Source organism: Ovis canadensis, chromosome 3 (assembly GCF_042477335.2).
Source record: "Ovis canadensis isolate MfBH-ARS-UI-01 breed Bighorn chromosome 3, ARS-UI_OviCan_v2, whole genome shotgun sequence".
Classification (NCBI taxonomy): Eukaryota; Metazoa; Chordata; class Mammalia; order Artiodactyla; family Bovidae; genus Ovis; species Ovis canadensis.
The window spans coordinates 123,129,282-123,149,878 of NC_091247.1; the positions used below are offsets into that span (position 1 = coordinate 123,129,282).

The 20,597-nt window shown below is 37.8% G+C and overlaps 1 protein-coding gene across 1 annotated transcript in view; it reads right to left on the bottom strand.

Moving 5' to 3' along the window:
* The window catches only part of PPFIA2 (PTPRF interacting protein alpha 2), a 511,234-nt gene that overhangs the window by 140,801 nt on the left and 349,836 nt on the right, over positions 1–20,597 (bottom strand). Inside the window, exon 6 of the mRNA XM_069584127.1 lies at positions 12,075–12,191. Within this exon, the coding sequence (XP_069440228.1) occupies positions 12,075–12,191 (117 nt within the window). The remainder of the gene's footprint in view (positions 1–12,074; positions 12,192–20,597) is intronic.

Consider the following 20,597-nt stretch of genomic DNA (forward strand, 5'->3'; position numbering starts at 1 on the left):
CCAACAGGAAAATGGTACTGATGAACCTATTTGTAGGGCAGGAATAGAGACACAGAGGTAGAGAACAGATCTGTGGACAGTGGAGGAAGGAGAGGATGGGACAAATTGAGAGAGTAGCACTGAAACATACATTATCATATGTAAATATCCACTGGAAGGATTGATGCTGAAGCTGAAAGTCCAATACTTTGACCACCTGATGTGAAGAACTGACTCATTTAAAAAAGACCCTGCTGCTGGGAAAGATTGAAGGCAGGAGGAGAAGGGGATGACAAGGATGAGAGGGCTGGATGGCATCACCAACTCGATGGACATGAACTTGGGTAAACTCTGGGAGTTGGTGATGGGACACGGAGGCCTGGCGTGCTGCGATTCATGGGGTTGCAAAGAGTCGGACATGACTGAGCGATGGAACTGAACTGAATTGAAAATAGGTAGCCAGTGGGAAATTGCTGTGTAACAGAGGAAGCTCAGCCTGATGCTCTGTGACAACCTAGAGGGTAGGATGTGGTGAGGGGATGGGAGGGAGGATCAGGAGAGAAGACATATGTATACTTATGGCTGATTCACAATGTGGTATGGCAGATATCAACTGCCATAAAGAAGTCAACAGGAGGCCAGTGTAGCTGGGGTGAGGGAAGAGATGAAGTCAGAAGATAAGGGAAGTCACATCATGTAGTGGGCATGCTTAGTTGCTCAGTCTGTTTCTACTCTTTGCCATCCCATGGAGTGTAGCCCACCAGGCTCCTCTGTCCATGGAATTCTCCGGGCAACAATACTGGAGTGGGTTGCCATTTCCTACCCCAGGGATCTTCCCAAACCAGGGATTGAACCCACGTCTCCTGCAGCTCCTGTTGCTACCGTACCACCTGGGAATCCCCATAAATCATGTAGAGTCTTGTGGTAAATAGGAAACATTTGCAGAGTTTCGAGCATATGATTGACATGTTCAGATTTAGGTTTTAAAAGTCACTGATTCATGCTATGTTAAAAAATAGTAAGAGTCCATGAGAGAAGAAGACAGCCTTGGAAGGTATCTGACTACAATAATCCAGGTGAGAGATGATAGTGGTTTAGAGCAGAGTGCTAACTGGAGGTGGTGAGAAGTGGCAGATTTTAGACATATTTTGAAAGTAGAACAAACAGAATTTCTTTACAGTTTGATGTGCAGTATGAGACATAGGTGGCTCAGCTGGTAAAGAATCTGCCTGCAGTGTGGGAGACCTGGGTTTGATCCCTGGGTTGAGAAGATCCCCTGGAGAAGGGAACGGCTACCCACTGCAGTATTCTGGCCTGGAGAATTCCATGGACTGTATAGTCCATGGGGTCACAAAGAGCTGGATAATACAGAGTGACTTTCACTTTCGCTTTCATGAGACATAGAGAAGACCTGAGAGTAATTCCAAATTCCTTAGATTGAGCAACTTGAAATCTGAGATTTGCATCATCTGAGATAGAGTAGATGCAGGGAATTTTGGAGGGGAATTTCAAAAGATAAGTTTTTTACATTTTAAGGTTCAATGTCTTTTAGATATATTAGTGGAGATAGATGTTCAATAGGCAGGTGAATATATATGATTGGTTGTAGGGTCTGAACTAGAAGTCAAGATTTATAAGTCATTCATACACAGATAGCATTTATAACATACTGTTGATTGAAATCACTGAAAGAAAAGATGGAGGACTAAACCCTGGATTATCCCAACATTAAGAATTCAAGAGGAAAATAGGAAGCAACTCTAAATAATCTATAAAAAAAACCACTGAACTACTGTGCTGTACATCTGAAACTAATATTAATATAGTATTTGCATCAACTATTCTTCAATAAATAAATAAATATTAGAACAAGGTCTGACCATGAGAATGTAATCTTTCTGGAATCTGAAGAAGTCTTGGAAAGTATTTAGGAGTTTCCATTTTATGGGAATAGGAGTTTAAAGCGAATTTAATGTAACTCTCAGGATAAAATACTCTCATGAACATGAATATCTAGATGCTTTAAAAAAAGAAGAATATGATCCAGGAAAGGAGACTGAGACAGAATAACTGGTGAGGTAACAGAAAAACAGAGAGTATACTTTCCTATACTGCAAATGAAAAATAAAAATGAATCTAGCAGGAAAGAGCAAATTAAACAGCTCTGCATGCAAGCACGTACGCTCAGTCGCTCAGTCACGTCCGACTCTTTGTGACTCCATGGACTGTAGCCCACCAGGGTGCTCTGTCCATGGGATAGTCCAGGTAAGAACACAGGAGTCGGTTGAAAATTTCCTCCTCCAGGTGATCTACCCAAGGATCAAACCCTCATCTCCTATGTCTCCCACATCAACAGGTGTATTCTTTACCACTCAGCTATCTAGGAAGCCCCGAACAACTATGACGTTAACTCAAAAAGGGCTGAGCACTGGTCACTTTATTTAGCAATATAAAATCACTGATGATGGTAACAGGAGATGTTCCTGTGCAGTGATGGAGCAAAGACCTTCCTGGGGTAGGTTTATAAAGAAAGCAATTGTGGACAGTGAGTAGACCGCTACTTTGAAGAACTTTGCCACACAGGGGAGTAAAAAATGAAGCAATAGCTGATTGTATAAGTAGGACCAAAAGAGAATTTCTTATAAACTGAAGAACTTAGTGTGTTACAGAAATGGGATATATGAAGAAAAAAAAAATGAAGACAAAAGAAAGCACAGTAAGGATTGCCGGAGAAGGACATGTGACTAAGGGGACTTTGCTGATGGCTCAACCGTAAAGAATCCACAACGCAAGAGATGTGGCCCTTGGAGGAGAAAAGGGCAACCCACTCCAGTACTCTTGCCTAAAAAATCCCACGGACAGGGGAGCCTGTCACATTGCAGGCCAAAGGGTCGCGAAGAGTTGGACACAACTGAACACGAGTACGCACACCGGGCCAGATGACGGGGAAACATCGACACTGGTGTAACAAAGTTTTCTTTGCTCGAGGTCTTTTTTTTTTTTAAGTTCTTAAAGGCTTATGCTTCTGTCTAAAAAGCTCTTTCATGCTTCTAGATACCCGGCCAGATTTCAGACTTCAGAAATAGTCGTATATTTCAAAATTCATGAAATCATGTAGTTTTCTGTGATACCTTTTTCACCCATGTTCACTTTTAATATTTATATACTTGTTACATTATTTATCTTGGCTCCTCCTTCTCACAAGCTATGTGAGTTTAGAGCCAATAAATAATCCTTGCTGTATAAATCTCACAGGGTTATGACAGAGATCAAATAAAACAACTATATAAAAGCACTTTTGGAAACTGTAAAGGGCTTTACAGAAGTTATTTACCTTGTTCTCATTGGCATGTAGCCCTTTTGTTAATGAGGTTTATGGACAACTTTGAAGAATAGTCTGCCTATCTTTATAAGTCCAGAGCCACCATTAGGGAATATTTCCCAGAATACTCATCTTGGCATGTGCAATTCTCCTGTGGATTAATAAGATTTTTGGTCACACAAATTTAGGAAACACTGAATAGTATTAACATGTAGTATTGGAGAATTTGAATAAATACTACAGTAAAGATAACAGTTCAAAATTGTGTAGCATAATATATCTTAATATTCTCATCCCCAAGATATCTCTTGGGAAATGGGTTCTATAAAACACCCATTAAATTTCTGGAGAACTACTGTTTTATGAGAAATATTAAGATGGATAAACCCTACCAAAATGAAAAATAAAATTAAGTCACTTGCAGAACGTCTGAATGATAGACTTAAAAATTCTCCTGAACTGGCTTAAAGATCAGACAAAACAATGTCGAGGGAATGAAATGTACTTGTTCTTCTTTATATCCCTATACGAAAGCTGAGTCCTTGGCGCAAAATAGACACTCAAATCATACCAATAGGACAGAGGTAGATGAACAAACTTTCTGTAAAACTCTTGTGAATCAGTCAGCCTTTTAAAGTCTGAAATTATCCTGCTTCAGCAAAGATGTGTTTATCCTGCTTGCCCTGGATCTGGGCTAAATGATACTAAATCTGTTATTAAAGATAGAGGAGTTAATTTCACTTCCCATCTAATAAAAGTATAGTGAAATATAAAAACCCAGTCACTGGATTCAAAGGATTTGTTTTGAACTTATTAAGTTCTCATACAACATTAGAGAGCTTCCCTCATAGCTCAGTTGGTAAAGAAGCCACAGGCAATGCAGGAGACCCTGGTTCGATTCCTGGGTTGGGAAGATCCACTGGAGAAGGGATAGGCTATCCACTCCAGTATTCTTGGGCTTCCCTTGTGGCTCAGCTGGTAAAGAATCCACCTGCAATGCGGGAGACCTGGATTCAGGCCTTGGGTTGGGAAGATCCCCTGAAGAAGGGAAAGGCTACCCACTCTAGTATTCTAGCCTGAAGAATTCCATGTACTATGCTTCCCTTGTAGCTCAGTTGGTAAAGAATCTCCTTGTAGGGCAGGAGACCCAGGTTCGATCCCTGGGATGGGAAGATCCTCTGCAGAAGGAAGTGGCAACCCATTCCAGTATCCTTGCCTGGAAAATCTTCTGGACACAGGAGCCTGGTGGGCTGCAGTCCATGGGATCGCAAAGAGTTGGGCACGGCTGAGCGACTAACACTTACTTACTTATGCAGTCCATAGAGTCGCAAAGAGTTGGACACGACTGAGCAACTTTCACTCACAACATTAGAAGATTTTTGCTTCTTATTTTTGCCATAGTTTATAAAAGATGTCTTTTGGTTATAATCTTTCTCTCCAACTCAGCTCCTATAAAGTTGATACAGGGTAACTTCCTGTGCACATGGATGAACCATGAAACAGCCTAACCTTGCCTCTTCTGGGCCCTTTTCTAGCCAGTCATAGACTTCTAGGCCACTCCAGCCTTATATATGTAAGGCTATACTTGGACCCTCTATTTCCTGGGGAGTGCACCAATCCCAAAATGGCAAATTCATAAACCCCATCCTTTTGTTTGGCTCCAATGCTTAAAAATTCAATTGACAGATAAAAGGGAATTGTACACTTAATTGTAATGTTATTATGAGGAATTACATCACTGCATATGGAATCAACACACAGAAGAAACTCTTCTGTTAGGGCTGCACCTGTTCTGGCTCAGTCATGTCTGATTCTTTGTGACCCCATGGACTGTAGCCTACCAGGCTCCTCTGTCCATGGGATTTCCCAGCAAGAATACTGGAGTGGGTTGCCACTTCCTCCTCTGGGAATCCTTGCTGCTGCTGCTGCTAAGTCGCTTCAGTCGTGTCCGACTCTGTGCGACCTCATAGATGGCAGCCCACCAGGCTCCCCTGTCCCTGGGATTCTCCAGGCAAGAACACTGGAGTGGGTTGCTATTTTCTCCTCCAGGAAATCCTTCTTATTCAGGGATCAAATCCAGGTCTGGAGTCTCCTGCATTGGCAGCTGAATTCTTTATCACTCAGCCACCTGGGAAGCCTGATTAAGAGGTAAAAAAAAATATTTGGAGGATAATTACCTTTGAAACAGAGAAGAAACTGGAGCTTAACAATTAATAAAATAAGCCACAATTAAGAGAGAACTGAATTTTTGATGAATAGTTACTGAAAGTAGTTGACATGGGGTCAGGAAAGCATATAAAAATTGGCAAAATACAATTAATTACTAGAGATATCCCTATGGATGAGGGATTTCAGGTGTAACATAGTAGTGATCTTTAAAAGAATGGTATTTGTGTTAATGGTCTTTTATAGTATTTTTAAAATAGATATGTAGTATATTCACAAGACAAACATTTAAATGTATAGCTAATAGGTTTGTGTGAGACTATGTAGAATCTGCATATTACAGTATTTCATAATACAGTGCAATGGTATGAGGAAATAAAGCCCTTTTGCCATCACTGAGGAGCACATTGCTCACAAAGCTATATTAACGTTTTCTAAGTGCCCATTTTTGTTATCGGTGGTTCAGTCTAAAACAGTCTTGCATCACTAAAAATCCACAAAACCCTTAATTTTGGGAAAGGCACATTCCATATTTCATCTTTTATAGAACTTCAGTGTCCTTTATGCACAGAATGCCAACATTAGACACTCAATGCTAGATTTTTTGATCTGAGTATGATTCTTGCCACCGATCCTTCATTTTGTTTTACATGTTTTTGGCCAAAGCTCTTCTGCTTACCTGGCAGGAATTAAAGAACTGAAAAAAATGCAAACAATCTGTTTCTGATTTTGTTTTGACTCAGCTTGCATTGACTGTTACCCAATTATTTTGTTGCATTTTATTAAAGAACAGTCACGAATTAATGTCAAATTCTACGAGGAATGAATAAAGAGAGCAGCGCTGTTGGAAAGGGAAGCACCAGCTCGGTTCGCTAGAGTACATAAGCGCAAAGTGGGGTGACAGCAGAGAAGCTCAAGAGGGGAGAAGAGGTCAGCCAGCTGGGAGAGGATCTCCTATGGCGTGCCAAGGATGCATTGTGTGATCACTTGAAAGATCGGCCACCCACTTCACCCTGATCTCTGAGAAGAACCATGTAATTTCTTAGTCACTAATGAACAATATCAAAATGTATTGTGTCAAGTGTGACTACTGGTTTGTGAGACTTCAGTTTCACACACACACACACACACATATATATATATACACACACACGTACATACATATGAACATAAAAGTGCATAGTAAAATGTTGCAACTGAATTACATTTTTTACAGTGGGTAGCAGACAGGTGGGTCCTTAGTGTTTGTGGATCCCAAGGCAAAAGAACAAAGAGGCTTACATGCCATAAATCCAAATATGTAACAATTTTTTATTTGACAGTCAAATAAAAAAATCATCCTGCTATCTTCCTTGAAGTACCTTTCACACTGACTTTTAGGCTAATTCTAATGAATAATTCTAATGAAGTTCCACGGCAGAGCTTAGTTACCCAGATATGGCCCTAGACTGCAGCCTGCTCTCTGTCTCTTCCCAGCCTCAGCTCCTTCCAGAATCCTGGTCTGCTTTATCTGCATAAACAGTGCTTCTAAAAACACATGTCCCTTAGCCTCTTCTGAGGTCCAGGGATGAGAGCACTGGAGTGTGGGCAGAGACAGATGTTCTTCCGAGGGAGAAACTCACAAAGGCTCTGGAGGGTAAGGTCTGCTTGATCTGAAAGTCTGGGCTGCTAGGAACTTGGCAGGTTGTCAAGAAGGGGTGCTGCTGTGACTCACACCTGTGCACCTTCTCCCTGGGCCCATCCTCAGAGAGGGGCACGAGGGGCCAGAGAAAGACCCTGCTCAACTGTGGACCCCTCTTGCCTAGGTTTAAAAACCATACTCAGAGCAGTCAAAATCTGTAAATGCCACTGTCTTGAAGCACCTGTTCAGACTGAAAAAGAATATAACTGGGAGATTTTGGGGAAAAAAAAATTGAAGAATTAAAAAAATCATACTCTTAAATAGAATAAAATAATTCTAGAAAACAAGTACATATGTATAATTATGAAAGACTAAAAGTTCAGAAAAAAATTATATTGGATTAGAATGACTCTTCAGAAACCAATAATAACACCTAGAGAAAGCATCCTGGCATGAAAGAACATGAGATCACAAAGAAGATGAGAAGACCAAAGTTCTGGTCCTACTCTGGACAAATAAGTCACTTAATCTAAGCAGACCTCAATTTCATTGGCTATAAAATTAAGAAAAGGGGAAAAAATCTGTAACTGGTTCAGAAGTCTGATATGAGAAAAAATGATAAATGGATATAAAGATGTAGTACAAACGATTTGTTAAAAACTATCTAATCAAGATGCTTCCACGTTTAAAATCCTTCCCATTGCTCTGAAAATAAAACTGGACTGCTTACCGCAGCCAACAAGACTGATCATCAGTGGTCTGGCACACACCCTGCCCCTGTGTGCCGTGTCCCCTGCGTCTCCCTCTCCTGACAACTAGGCTCCTTTCTGAACAGAACCTATTTCTGAGCACTTCAGTAAGTTCAGCACTAAAAGTTTACAGAAAAATGAATGGCCATGAGAATACGGTATTAATAAATATAATGACCGTAGTGCTTATCTATTGATTGTATTCTTTACAATGAAGTTACAAGCAAGGCATGACTAGCTACCTGTAACTGATGCTCAGGGAGGTTGCAGCATAAGGACACCCAGCTACTACTTAAATGGCACAGACGGGATTTGAATCCAGGTCTACTGACTTCAACCAAATTACTATTTTATTCCATGCTGCCTCAGTGACACCTCCTATCACAACTGATGCATCTCTCCTTTAAAATCTGTTATCATTTTTGACATCACTTTATTCATCACGTTTTGCAATATTAATTTGGGCAGATTATTTTCACTCCTGCAAAATTTAGTAACATCGTCTGAATCTCAATCACTGTCTAACATTCTACTTAGCAAACATTTTCAGCTGAAAAAAATAATTGCAAATAGAGTTATAAATCAGGGGCATTATTACCTCTTTTACCAGAGCAGTGTGTTTACTAAATTTTTTCTACAAGTTAATTCCCCTGTAGAAAGCAACAGGAAAAAACTTATGGGTCATAGTCTGAATGTTTAATGAGGCAAAATTTAGTGTTCTGGAAAATTGTTATTATCCTGTGGATACTTATGTTCTTCTAGAACAACTGATTAAATATGTGGCATAAAGAAACAGACTTGTTTCAGTTAAACTTATTTTTTTTCATTTTTATTTTTTAAATGTTGGTAATAATTACACAACTTTTCTATGAGTAATAGGCCTGTTTCAGAGTGTGCTTTGTAAGACTATTTTTATCAACTATTTTGTCAACAGAGTGTTTAAGCCACTGATGTAAAATGTCTCCTCTTGGCTAATAACCCACTCTGACCATGTAATTTAAATAACTTCACTGCCCTAAACAAAGGGCAATCCTTGTGACTAGGATTTAGCCGTCACTTTCTGATAGTTCCACAGTATCTAGTAACAGCTTTGCGTTTTCCTCCCCAACAATCGCTTTGCAATTTATACGCTAATACTACAGTCATCCTACACTGATGAGCTTCATTACATAGACACTCCCCCAAATAATATTCTCTTTTCCTTTGTTTTAATATGCTTTCTAAATACTCCTTATAGAAAAATTAAGTGTAAGGAATTAAATTACAACCTTATAACACTTGTTATTCAATGGTGTTAACACACTTTAAGTAATCCTGTTAGAAGGGATACTTTTGAAAAGATTTATAATGTTCATGCATATAATTTAAGTATTTATATAAGGATGAAAAAATAATACTTAGGATATTATGTCATCTTTTATCAAAAAATGTAGGCAGCCGGAAGATGAATAAATTCTGGGGATCTAATATATAAATTGGTGACCATAGATAATACTATAACTATACTTGAGAATCACTAAGAGAGTAAATCTTAAAGCTTCTCATGACACACACACACACACACACACACACACACACACATAGAGGCACGGTGATGAATGCATTAACTAATCTTAGCATGGTAATCATTTTACATAATTATACAAAATCATCACACTGTATACCTTAAGCTCATATAATCTGTATACCAAATCACCATATTGCATACCTGAAACTTGCTTAATCTTATATGTCAATTATCTCAATAAAGTTGAAAATAAAAGAAATGTCAGGCAGAGAAATGCGATATAAATTAAAATTTAAAGTACTTTCTTGAATAATCTCAAGACTAATATGAATTAAAGCACAGTTTACTTATTTTAAAAATTAAAAAATACATATGACACATATTTTAAGATTATATTTCAGGATAGGTACATGATATTTTGAAATACCCTAGTATATCATTACTCTGAGCATTTGGAAATCACTCTTCCTACAATTCAGGGAAATTGAAAAACAGAATACTGTTAATTACAATACTGAAAAATCTTTAATCTATTTACATCCATTCTTTACATCCATTTAAAAAGAGTGAGTTAGCAATGGCACAGAGTTTCTCTTCTGCACTGGCTGAAATGCCTTCACCCAGAACTGGAAGGCAAAGACAGTTAAAAACAAGTTCTTTGACTTCTAAAATACTCATAATCCTCTACATATACACTACTATCTTTTGAGTCCAACAGAGACAAACATCATTTATTTGTAGGTTCTCATCCTAATTCTGTAATTAGGTAATTAATCTGACATCAATTGTCTTACATTCTATAATGCCTGAATATTTAGCGGTTATATTTCAAAGAAACAAATATGAAAACAAAATACATGTTTGAGTACTCCTCACTCCTCAGAAGTACTAGAGAAATAGTTTAAGCACCAAATGGTTTGTTAGCAAACAGATACGGTCTTAAACTTTTTATGCCTTTGAAAGCATATTTCTTTATAGTTTGGATTAGCATAATGTGGCATTGTGATATTTTGAAGATTTCTAAGAAAAAGACTAAATGACCATAAAGTTCATTTTTACATTCAAAACAGTGTGATTATGTAATTCTCTGAGAAAAGGCATATCACTGTATCACTGATGATATAATTAAACTGAAACAGCAATAGAAAAATGACATGCTAGTTTCCTAAACTGAATATTTCATGTAGATGCCTTATTCTTGAGAGCTTGGTGGTTTATTTACTGAGTTAATGTCAGTTAAGTTATCTAAAAAAAAGAAAAATAAGTTTTATTCAAATTTGAAATATAGCTCATGAAATCTGGCTGTTGGACTGTATCTTATTTTTAATACCTACCTTAAGATTTCTATAAAATACATGGATAAAGGCTAAAATACTAAGGCCTTTAATGCAGAGTTGTTTGCTTCTCAGCCACCAGAATTGATGGCGTTCCTGGGAAATTAGTTTTATTTACTTGACTTCCTTTCCTTTAACACTTAAAGGAGGAAACATAAGAAGCCCCTTTATTTGTTTCAATTGGACAAATGAAGAAATGTGCAATTTATTTTATGGGAAGAAGTCTAGGGCTTCTCTGGTGGCTCAGCAATAAAGAATCTACCTACAGGAGATGCAGATATGCAAGCTTGATCCCTGGGTTGGGAAGATCCCTTGGAAAAGGATATAGCAACTCACTCCAGTATTCTTGCCTGGAAAATGCCATGGACAGGAGCCTGGCGGGCTACAATCTGTGAAGTCTCAATGAGTTGGACACGACTTAGTGACTAAACAACAAAGGTCTAGTACTATTTGTATCGTGGTCCAGTCACTTGCTTCTTAATCTCTATGTTTTAAAACCTCTTGGTATTCACAGTGATACCAGTTTAGATACATGCTTCATGAGCTCTTGATGATTAAGGAGCTCAGCCATCCAAAGCCATAACTTGCAAACACCCAGGAGATGGTCCAAGCCTCATGCGCAGGATGTACAAATACCTGTATTTAATATTCATGTGATTCCAGATTTACCAGCAACTGACCTTTTTTCTCTTGTGCTGGGAACAAGTGGTTCAGCACAGAAAAGCGCAGAAAGGCGCCAGAAGAGACTGCTGGTTTCCTTGACATTGGTCTATGCCCTACCCACAAGGAAAAGCAATTCCTTCTAAAAACATGGCCAAAGTTGGATGACTTCAGATATCCTTTCATGTAATTTCTCATTAACAGAGGTACTGCTAGTGTACCTCCAGATCAAACACAGGGAAAATGAAAAGTCAAATAAGATATTATCAACATTTTTTGCAGTGATAGGCCACAGATAAGTCACCAATTATGCATAGAACCACTTATAAATCAAACTTATTTTACTTTAAACAGTCCTGGATATATATTACTAATATATATATATATATATACATATATATATATATACACAGACATATTTGTTCAATTATAGATCTGTTCAGTCAGATATATAATTAAATTCTTCTTAAGAGAATCAAGTTAATAACTAGTATATTTGAATTATATATATGTGCATAAATATATATATGCACATATGTATGTGCATAAATCCACACACAGAATATTTTTGAGAAAATCAGATTATGAGCAATTAATGATAAGGGAAATCATAAGGCACTTTTGACCAAGTCAAAACATAGTATTTATTACAAGAATTACACAGATATTTCATATTCCTGCCAAAGGGTACAACAAGTACACGTTTCCATGTAAGAGCATGTCATATGTATGATACCTTTTCATGGACTTTCTGGCCAGGTTCCATCCCTTCAAGATGTTCAGATTCTGTGGATCCCTCACTTGATACCATTTTTCTTTGTATATGAACATTTTGCTCACGCAAGGCAACAATCTGCAAAATAAAAACATTGTGCCTTTAAAATCTAAAATACCAACATGAAGTATAAAAAAATTGCATTTACTTGAATGCGGTTAAGAACTAGTGAATACAAACAAATAATCATAAAATAACCATTAAATTTTACTCATTATTTCATAAATATTTCTAAAATTTAGATTAGCATTTTGAAAAATATTTATAATATTTATGGAATGTAAAATTTACTTAAAATATTTTCTAGTTGGAAAATGTGTCTATCAAGTTTGAAATGTTTCTAAAGTGGTAGGATCCATGAGTTTTTAATTCTGAAATTACTTCTTAGTTTATGAGATGCAATAAAATTTGTATTAGTCTGAATCCTTAAAGTATAAAAAAAAAAAAAGACTGAATACTGAAGACCAATTATGAGCACATTCATCTTCCCTAAGAGATAGTACATCTGCAGTTTTAAAACAAGCAAATAAATAAGCTGGACTTAATTTTTTACCACTACCATAAGCACTTAGAGTTAAATTGGTCTCACTGTCATTATTTTAACAGCCATTATCTTAGTGGTTCTAGTCCAAATATAGTTAATTTACAAAGAGAATTCTCAGAAGGCAGTTAATTCTTGTAAAACCTTAGCTCAGTTTGATACACATGATACTTTGAACTAAGAAACAGATTCTCAGATAGTTGTAGTTTAAGAGATCTTAATAATGTACAGAGTGGAAGATCATATTCTAGCATTTTAAAATGGTGTTTTAGAATATATTTACTATTTATACACATTATTTCAAAAGTATTTTACATTATATCAATATCACAAATTATTCATTTCTTAGCAAGTTTTATTGTAATATCAACTCAGATATTGAGTCAGTATTGGTTCTAGGGGAAATTAATGTCCATAGTATTCAGCACACAAAAAATATGGAATCATATTAAACTTATATGTTGAAATTACAAGATGAACATGTCACATAGACAAATAATTATCAAATAAACAAAAGACATCAAGAGACTGGTTATTTGCCCTACTGTCTGCCACTGCTGCTTGTATGCCAGTGGTGTATTCTTGAGAAAAAGTGATTTTGCATATGACCTCCACCAGTTCAACACACATTTCTTAAGGGCATATCAACACAATGAAGAACAACTCTGAAAAGGTTCATCTCTCCTGCAGTACTGCGATCACCAAATAATTGGTTCCCTAAAATACCATTCTTGCCCACCTACAATCTATCCTCCACAAAGCAGCCAGATTCATCTTCTAAATTTAAGCTATATTGTGTCTCTCTTTAGCTTTCCAAACAACCTCTCTGTTTTTCCCTATTTAGCATAATTTTAAACTTCTTGACCTTCAGGATCCTTTTGACTACGATGGCTTCCTTTCAGTTCCTCAAACAGACTGGACTCATTCTCACTCACAACTGAGGAACTTGCTCATCTTCCCATCTGAAGCATTCTTCCCCAGCTCAGATTACACTGGACATAATCATATTTCAAAACTCAGCTGAAAACATGCTCCTCAGAGAAAGTGCTCCTAACCATTATAGGTTTTACAATATATCTGTGTTTATTTCAGTGTGCACCTTACTCATTAAAATCTAATATTTTATTCCTTTATTTACTTACTCACTTTCCTTGCTTATTTAGCTAGCAGAAGTCCTAATGACATCTCACGGGAAAATAATTTTCAAAGGAATATCTTATTGAAAACAACATTTTCAAATGAAGCAGCACATCACATTAGTATGTGCAAGGATTCAATATAAATGTTGAATTAAAAAATGAATGGGTATGGAAAACCAAAGAATATAGATCTAACTTATTCAGAAATAACCACAGATAAAGATTTAGAGTGCTTGAGAATCTTCAGGGACATTCCTCTCATGTTGGCATAGAAACAAATTACATCAAAGGAAAAACAGGAGTGAGTCTCTGAATATATCATTTTTATATTACATTCCTAACATCTTGTCTCTTGCAGAAAGCAATAATAACATACTACTATCAGTACATAATAAAACTTTGTTATGAATTTTTAAAAATTAAAGAATTGTATATTGAGATCTCACTAAGACAACATCCAGCACCAGTGTTGGTCGCTCAGTCATGTCCGACTCTTTGCAACTCCATGGACTGTAGACCACCAGGTTCCTCTGTCCATGGAATTCTCCGAGAAAGAATACTGGAGTGGGTAGCCATTCCCTTCTCCAGAGGATCTTCCTGACTCAGGAATCGAACTAGAGTCTCCTGCATTACAGGCAGATTATTTATCCTCTGAGCTACCAGGGAATCCCAGATAACATTCATGACTTAACAAATAATGTTAAGGCAAAGGCAACAATAAATTTAAAAATTCTTTGCATTTTCTTCCATTATTTAAGTTACTTAGAAGTGAAGACCTTTTAAAAAAAAATTCTCACTTTACAGAATAACTTCCATTTGTATACTAATTCAGATAAATATCAAATATACCCTAGTGCCTAAAATAAAGTGGTCATCTGTAAAGATTTACTGAAATGATTCAGTGAAAGGATTAATGACCTTAACTAAAAGAGTCAGAATGTCAAATTCGTGTAGAAAACTTATGCCAATATGCTTGTGCCACTATGTTAAAAACTGCAAACTTCCAGTTTTTCATAACATATACCCATGATAATTCCAAGAAAGACAAATTTTTCAGCCACTAATGTGCAAACTCTGCTTTTTCTAAAAAAAAAATCAGTCTCACAAATTAGATTTTTGAAACTGGAGAACTGATGCAAAATCCTTTATATTCTCTATTATTTTAATATGGTTATATTCTGTTCTAATTTTGCCCAGCAACAAATTATCCTAAGTAGTTCTGAAAGTAAAGCTCCAGCCTCTGATTTAATTGTAGGTGTTAATAAGCTTGATTCTTCCTTTCACACTGGGGAAAGTGAGAGGTTCTCTCCTGTGAATCCTACTTTGGGAGTTGGGCTCGCTCTTCTGTGTGTATTCGAGGGGGCAGAGAAGGTCATCTAGAAATCTGTAGCTGAAGTTAGCACAGACCTCTTTAGGAAACTCTCTTGGCTGGCTTCACAAATGAATGCAGAAGGTGGCTTGGGAAGTAGTTTACAAATAGCAAGTGGAATGAAAAGCGACTTATTCTCTGGGCTGTACTGACAGTGGATGCTCTTAAAGGGAGGGCTCAAGTGACTTGTCTGGAATACCGAAGTAGGACTGAATCCCTCATTGCTAAACTGCTAAAATAGGGTGGTGTGGTGGGTAAGAGGAATCATTTCTGGGGAATCTCTGTTGCTTATTCAGTTGCTCTGTAACTGCCAGAAAGTACTGGGAACCCACCATGTTAAACTATTTTCATCTGCAGATTAGGTCTTATGATCCACATTTAGCAAGTGATTAAATTGAGACAAAGAGAACTTAGTGAGAACTAAGGAATCAAATAAAAGTCCTTATCTTTAGGTTTTTTTACTCATTGTCTTGCATGGCTTTGCCTTTGGGCTCTGATAAGTTGGGGGAAGTTAACAATGGGTGAGGGTGGGGAGGAAGCATTTCTTTTCCAAGTACTGTTTTCTGCCCACCCTGGGCTTCCCTGTACTTTACTGAAGTTATGGACCCCTCCCTGGAGAGAGGCACCTGTAGGCAGAACTCTGCACGCATTTTTATGCATATCAATCCACTGAAGGCCCGTGACACTCTGGTTGAGTCTTTCCACAATCATTTTAACTGATAAACCATGATTTGTCAAGTGTTCGTTGACATTTGTTTTTAAATGCCCAGAATTCATTCCTATTTCTCTTGGTGAAGACATCTTACATTTTCACTGGGGAATTTTCCTTCTCAGCTCTCATCCTGGACTTCCCAGGTGGTGCTAGAGGTAAAGAACCTGCCTATTGATGCAGGAGACGTAAGAGATGCTGGTTTGATGCCTGGGTTGAGAAGATCCCCTGAAGGAGGGCCTAGCAACCCACTCCAGTATTCTTGCCTGGAGAATACCATGGACAGAGGTGTCTGGTGGGCTACAGTTCATAGGGTCGCAAAGAGTTGGACTTGACTGAAGCAACTTAGCACACACTCGAATCCTAGAGACACTGTCATTCCAGCAGCCAGAGCCCATGGCAGATGGGTGAGCACGTGGTCTAAGTTAGCACCTTCCGTGAGAGAAACTTCTGGCAGAACTATAGGGTAAGAGCCTCTTTCTAGTATGGAAGGTAGGCTAGTGGGATATGATCAGAGTACTGTTTGCCATCAGTTCCTCCTCATAGAGAAGCAGGTAGAAATGATGGAGCCCCGATGAATGACTTCTACTGCTGGTTTTAGCCATTCTTAAATCAATTCTATCTCTGACATCTCCATAAAATGAGCCCCCAATTTTGTCTTTGTGTTTAAACTTTGTATTGATTTTCCGTCACTTGCAACTAAAAGTGTCCTTGCAAATATAACAGGGAACATGGAAGGCAACACAGCACATTCAATATCTAAATGGGGATTTGGAAAAATGACTAAGAATTTATGAGAGAGACAGTAGAAGACAACTTTTCAGTAGTCAGGACAGCATGAGCTCTTTGTAAACATATCTGGAAGAAGATAAAAGAATGACAGGTGACTAACAAAGCTAAAGTATTTCAGCTAAAACTCAGGTATCTGTGTGATTCTTGCTGTTCAGCTTATTGGTTTGCCTTGACCCTTCTTTGTGTTTCTTGATAGCTTATTAAGCTTCTGACAGCCTGACTCTGCTTCTAGGCACTCCCAAACCCATTATATTTCCAAGGCAACCTTCCAAGTTATTATTATTTTTTTCTTTTAACCTTTGCCTCTGTCAGGTTGCTTTTGGCCCTTATCAATCTCTGATAAGCTCTGATCTCACACAGTGGACTACGACTGCTCTTGGTGGCCTGCCTTTCAGTCAGGAAAATTCCTCAGTCCCCATTCCTTTATTTCTGTCAACCATTTCAAGGATCCTAGCATGCTTTACGACAGATTCTCTTCTATCCTCTTTCTTTGAAAAACAGTTTTCTTTGATGGCCTGGAGACATTCATTCACTTCACAAACATTCTTTGATATTTCACTGATGATGTACCAGGTATTAGGAAAATTATTAGGGGGAAAAGGCAGAAACACTAATTCATTCTTGTTGGCTGAGAGAAACTATAAACAAAAATAAGTGGAATACATTTTTAAATGGTGATAATTGTAAAGGGAAAATTAAAGCAAGGGAGGGATGCAATGAGGCACAGCTTAATTAGGAATCAGGTGCTTTCTGAATATAAATCTGAATGAGAGAGAGGAAGCAATGTGGATATCTGGGAGAAAACTTTTCAGGTAGAGGGTTCAGAAAATGAAAATCATTATTGAAAACAACAGTTTGAGATTCATAAAAGTGTTTTAGTGAGTTCTTCATATGATGTAAGATGTCTTCTTCAAAAGACAGCTGAAAGTCGATATCTTGAAAACTGATACCTTCAAAAGATCACTGAAAATTGATGTCTTGGAAACTTCAGGTGTCAGGAAGTGCACAGAAACGTGTGATTCTTAAGAGAAAGTTGATTTGGAAGAAAATAATAGCATGTATTTCATATCTCTATATTCTCACATTTTAGGATTTCTCAAGTGTTGGAACTATATTAATTCATTCATTGAACAAATGTTCATTGATCATTCTTCTAAGCATGAGAACCCACTGGGAGAAAAGTCCTTCTCTCAAGAAGCTTACATTCTAGCAAAGGAAAGAAACAGAAAGGAACAGTAAGACAACAGCCACCAACACCAACAATCTAATGCACTCTTAAAATGTGCCAAAATCTGGGCTTAACGCATTATATAAATTTGCTTCTTTACATCATCTTTTCATCTATAGTATCTTTTCTTTCCAAGTTCAAGATTTCTTGAAAGCAGACCCTAAGACAAATAATTGCACACAAGTAGTTTATTTGGGAGGTGATTCCCAGAAGCATGGCATTCTTGAATATTCTTAAAAGGCCTAGGAGGCATCCTGGCCCTTCTAGTTGTTACTGGTTTCTGACTCTTTTTTTTTTTTTTTAATTACTTTTAATTGGGGGAAAAGGTTGTCTGACTTTGTACAAGTTTCTTAAACTCAAGGTCATGTTCCTCTGCTATAAAATGAAGGCTAATAATACCTATGCTTTAGTGCATTTGTAAAAGTTCTCAGTCAAATATGATGTACATTGTGTTTATTATGTAAACATTCATATTGTAATAATGAGGATCACCTTTATCTTCTTATTCATACTTCATGTTCTAGCTGATGAAGGACTTGCAGTCACACACACTCAGAATGCCACCTTGGCTGTATGCTTTTATATTCACTTGGAATGCTCACACATAGAGATCTTAAAACTCTTGTAAATTCCTCAGTGATAACAATACTCATTCAGAGCATCTTTTCTTCTCATGGGGGATTCTGGGTGGGCTCCTGGATGGGGGCTCATCAGCAGATCATTACAAGCTTGGAATTTTTAGCTCCACCCACCATTCTCCAGACAGGGAACAGGGAAATGAATCAGTGATTAATTACTCATTTAATAAATGATTGATCATACCTATGTAATGAAGCTTTCATAAAATTCCCAAAAGTACAGGGATTGGGGAACTTCCAGGTTGGTGCACATGTCCACATACTGGGAAGTGATGCATCCCAACCCCATAGGGACAGAAGCTCCTGAACTTAGGACCCTCCCAGACCTTACTCATTATGTATCCTTTCATCTGGTTGTTAATCGGTATTCTTTACTATTACGTTGTTGTTGTTCAGTTGCTAAGTCGTGTCTGACTCTTTGCAACCCCATGGACTGCAGCACTCCAGGCTCTCCCACCCTTGACTAGCTCCCAGAGTTTGCTCAAATTCATGTCCACTGAATCAGTGATGTTATCTAACCATCTCATCCTCTGCTGCCCACTTCTCCTTTCACCTTCAATCTCTCCCAGCGTCTAGGTCTTTTCCAATGAGTTGGTTCTTTGCATCAGGTGGCCATAAATGTAGGTAAATGTTTTCCTCAGTTCCATGAACTGCTCCAACAAATTAATTGAACCCAAGTAGGGGTTAGTGGGAGTTTCTGATTTGTACCCAATCAGCCGGAGGCACAAATGACAAACTGGACCTGCAAATGGCGTCTGAAGGAGGCTGGGAGTGGTCTAGTGGCACTGAGCCCTTAACCTGTAGGATCTGATGCTATCTCCAGTGTCAGAACTGTTGGCAGTGTCAGGACTGAGATCCTGCTGGTGCTGCAATGAATTGCTTGGTAGGGGAAGTGTTGGTGTCAGAAGTATTGGTGAGTATGAGAGTAGTGTGAGAGTAAAGGAGAATCATTAGAGAAAGAAGAGAGTTTTTCTTACATACTTTTCCTCCTTAACTGCCTCTCATCATCTTTTATGACTTAGCTATTATAGTCAACAAGAGAGTCTAAAGTACAGTACTTGGATGCAGTCTCAAAAATGACAGAATGATCTCTGTTCGTTTCCAAGGCAAACCATTCAATATCATGGTAGTCCAAGTCTATGCCCTGACCAGTAACGCTGAAGAAGGTGAAGTTGAATGGTTCTGTGAAGATCTACAAGACCTTCTAGAACTAACACCCAAAAAAGATGTCCTTTTCATTATAGGGGACTGGAATGTAAAAGTAGGAAGTCAAGAAATACCTGGAGTAAAAGGAAAATTTGGCCTTGGAATACAGAATGAAGCAGGGCAAAAGCTAATAGAGTTTTGCCAAGAGAACGCATTGGTCACAGGAAACACCCTCTTCCAACAACACAAGAGTAGACTCTACACATGGACATCACCAGATGGTCAACACTGAAATCAGATTGATTATATTCTTTGCAGCCAAAGATGGAGAAGCTCTATACAGTCAGCAAAAACAAGACCGGGAGCTGATTGTGGCTCAGGTCATGAACTCTTTACAGCTAAATTCAGACTTAAATTGAAGAAAATGGGGAAAACCCCTAGATCATTAAGGCATGACCTAAATCACATCCCTTATGATTATACAATGGAAGTAACAAATAGATTCAAGGGATTAGATCTGATAGAGTGCTTGAGGAACTAAGGATGGAAGTTTGTGACATTGTACAGGAGGCAGGGATCAAGACCATCCCCAAGAAAAAGAAATGCAAAAAGACAAAATGGCTCTCTGAGGAGGCGTTACAAATACTTATGAAAAGAAGAGAAGTGAAAGGCAAAGGAGAAAATGAAAGATATACCAATTTGAATGTAGAGTTCCAAAGAATAGCAAGGAGAGATAAGAAAGGCTTCCTCAGTGATCAATGCAAAGAAATAGAGGAAAACAATAGAATGGGAAAGACTAGAAATCTCTTCAGGAAAATTAGAGACACCAAGGGAACTTTTCAAAGATGTGCACAATAAAGGACAGAAATGGTACGGACCTAACAGAATCAGAAGATATTAAGAGGTGGCAAGAATACATAGA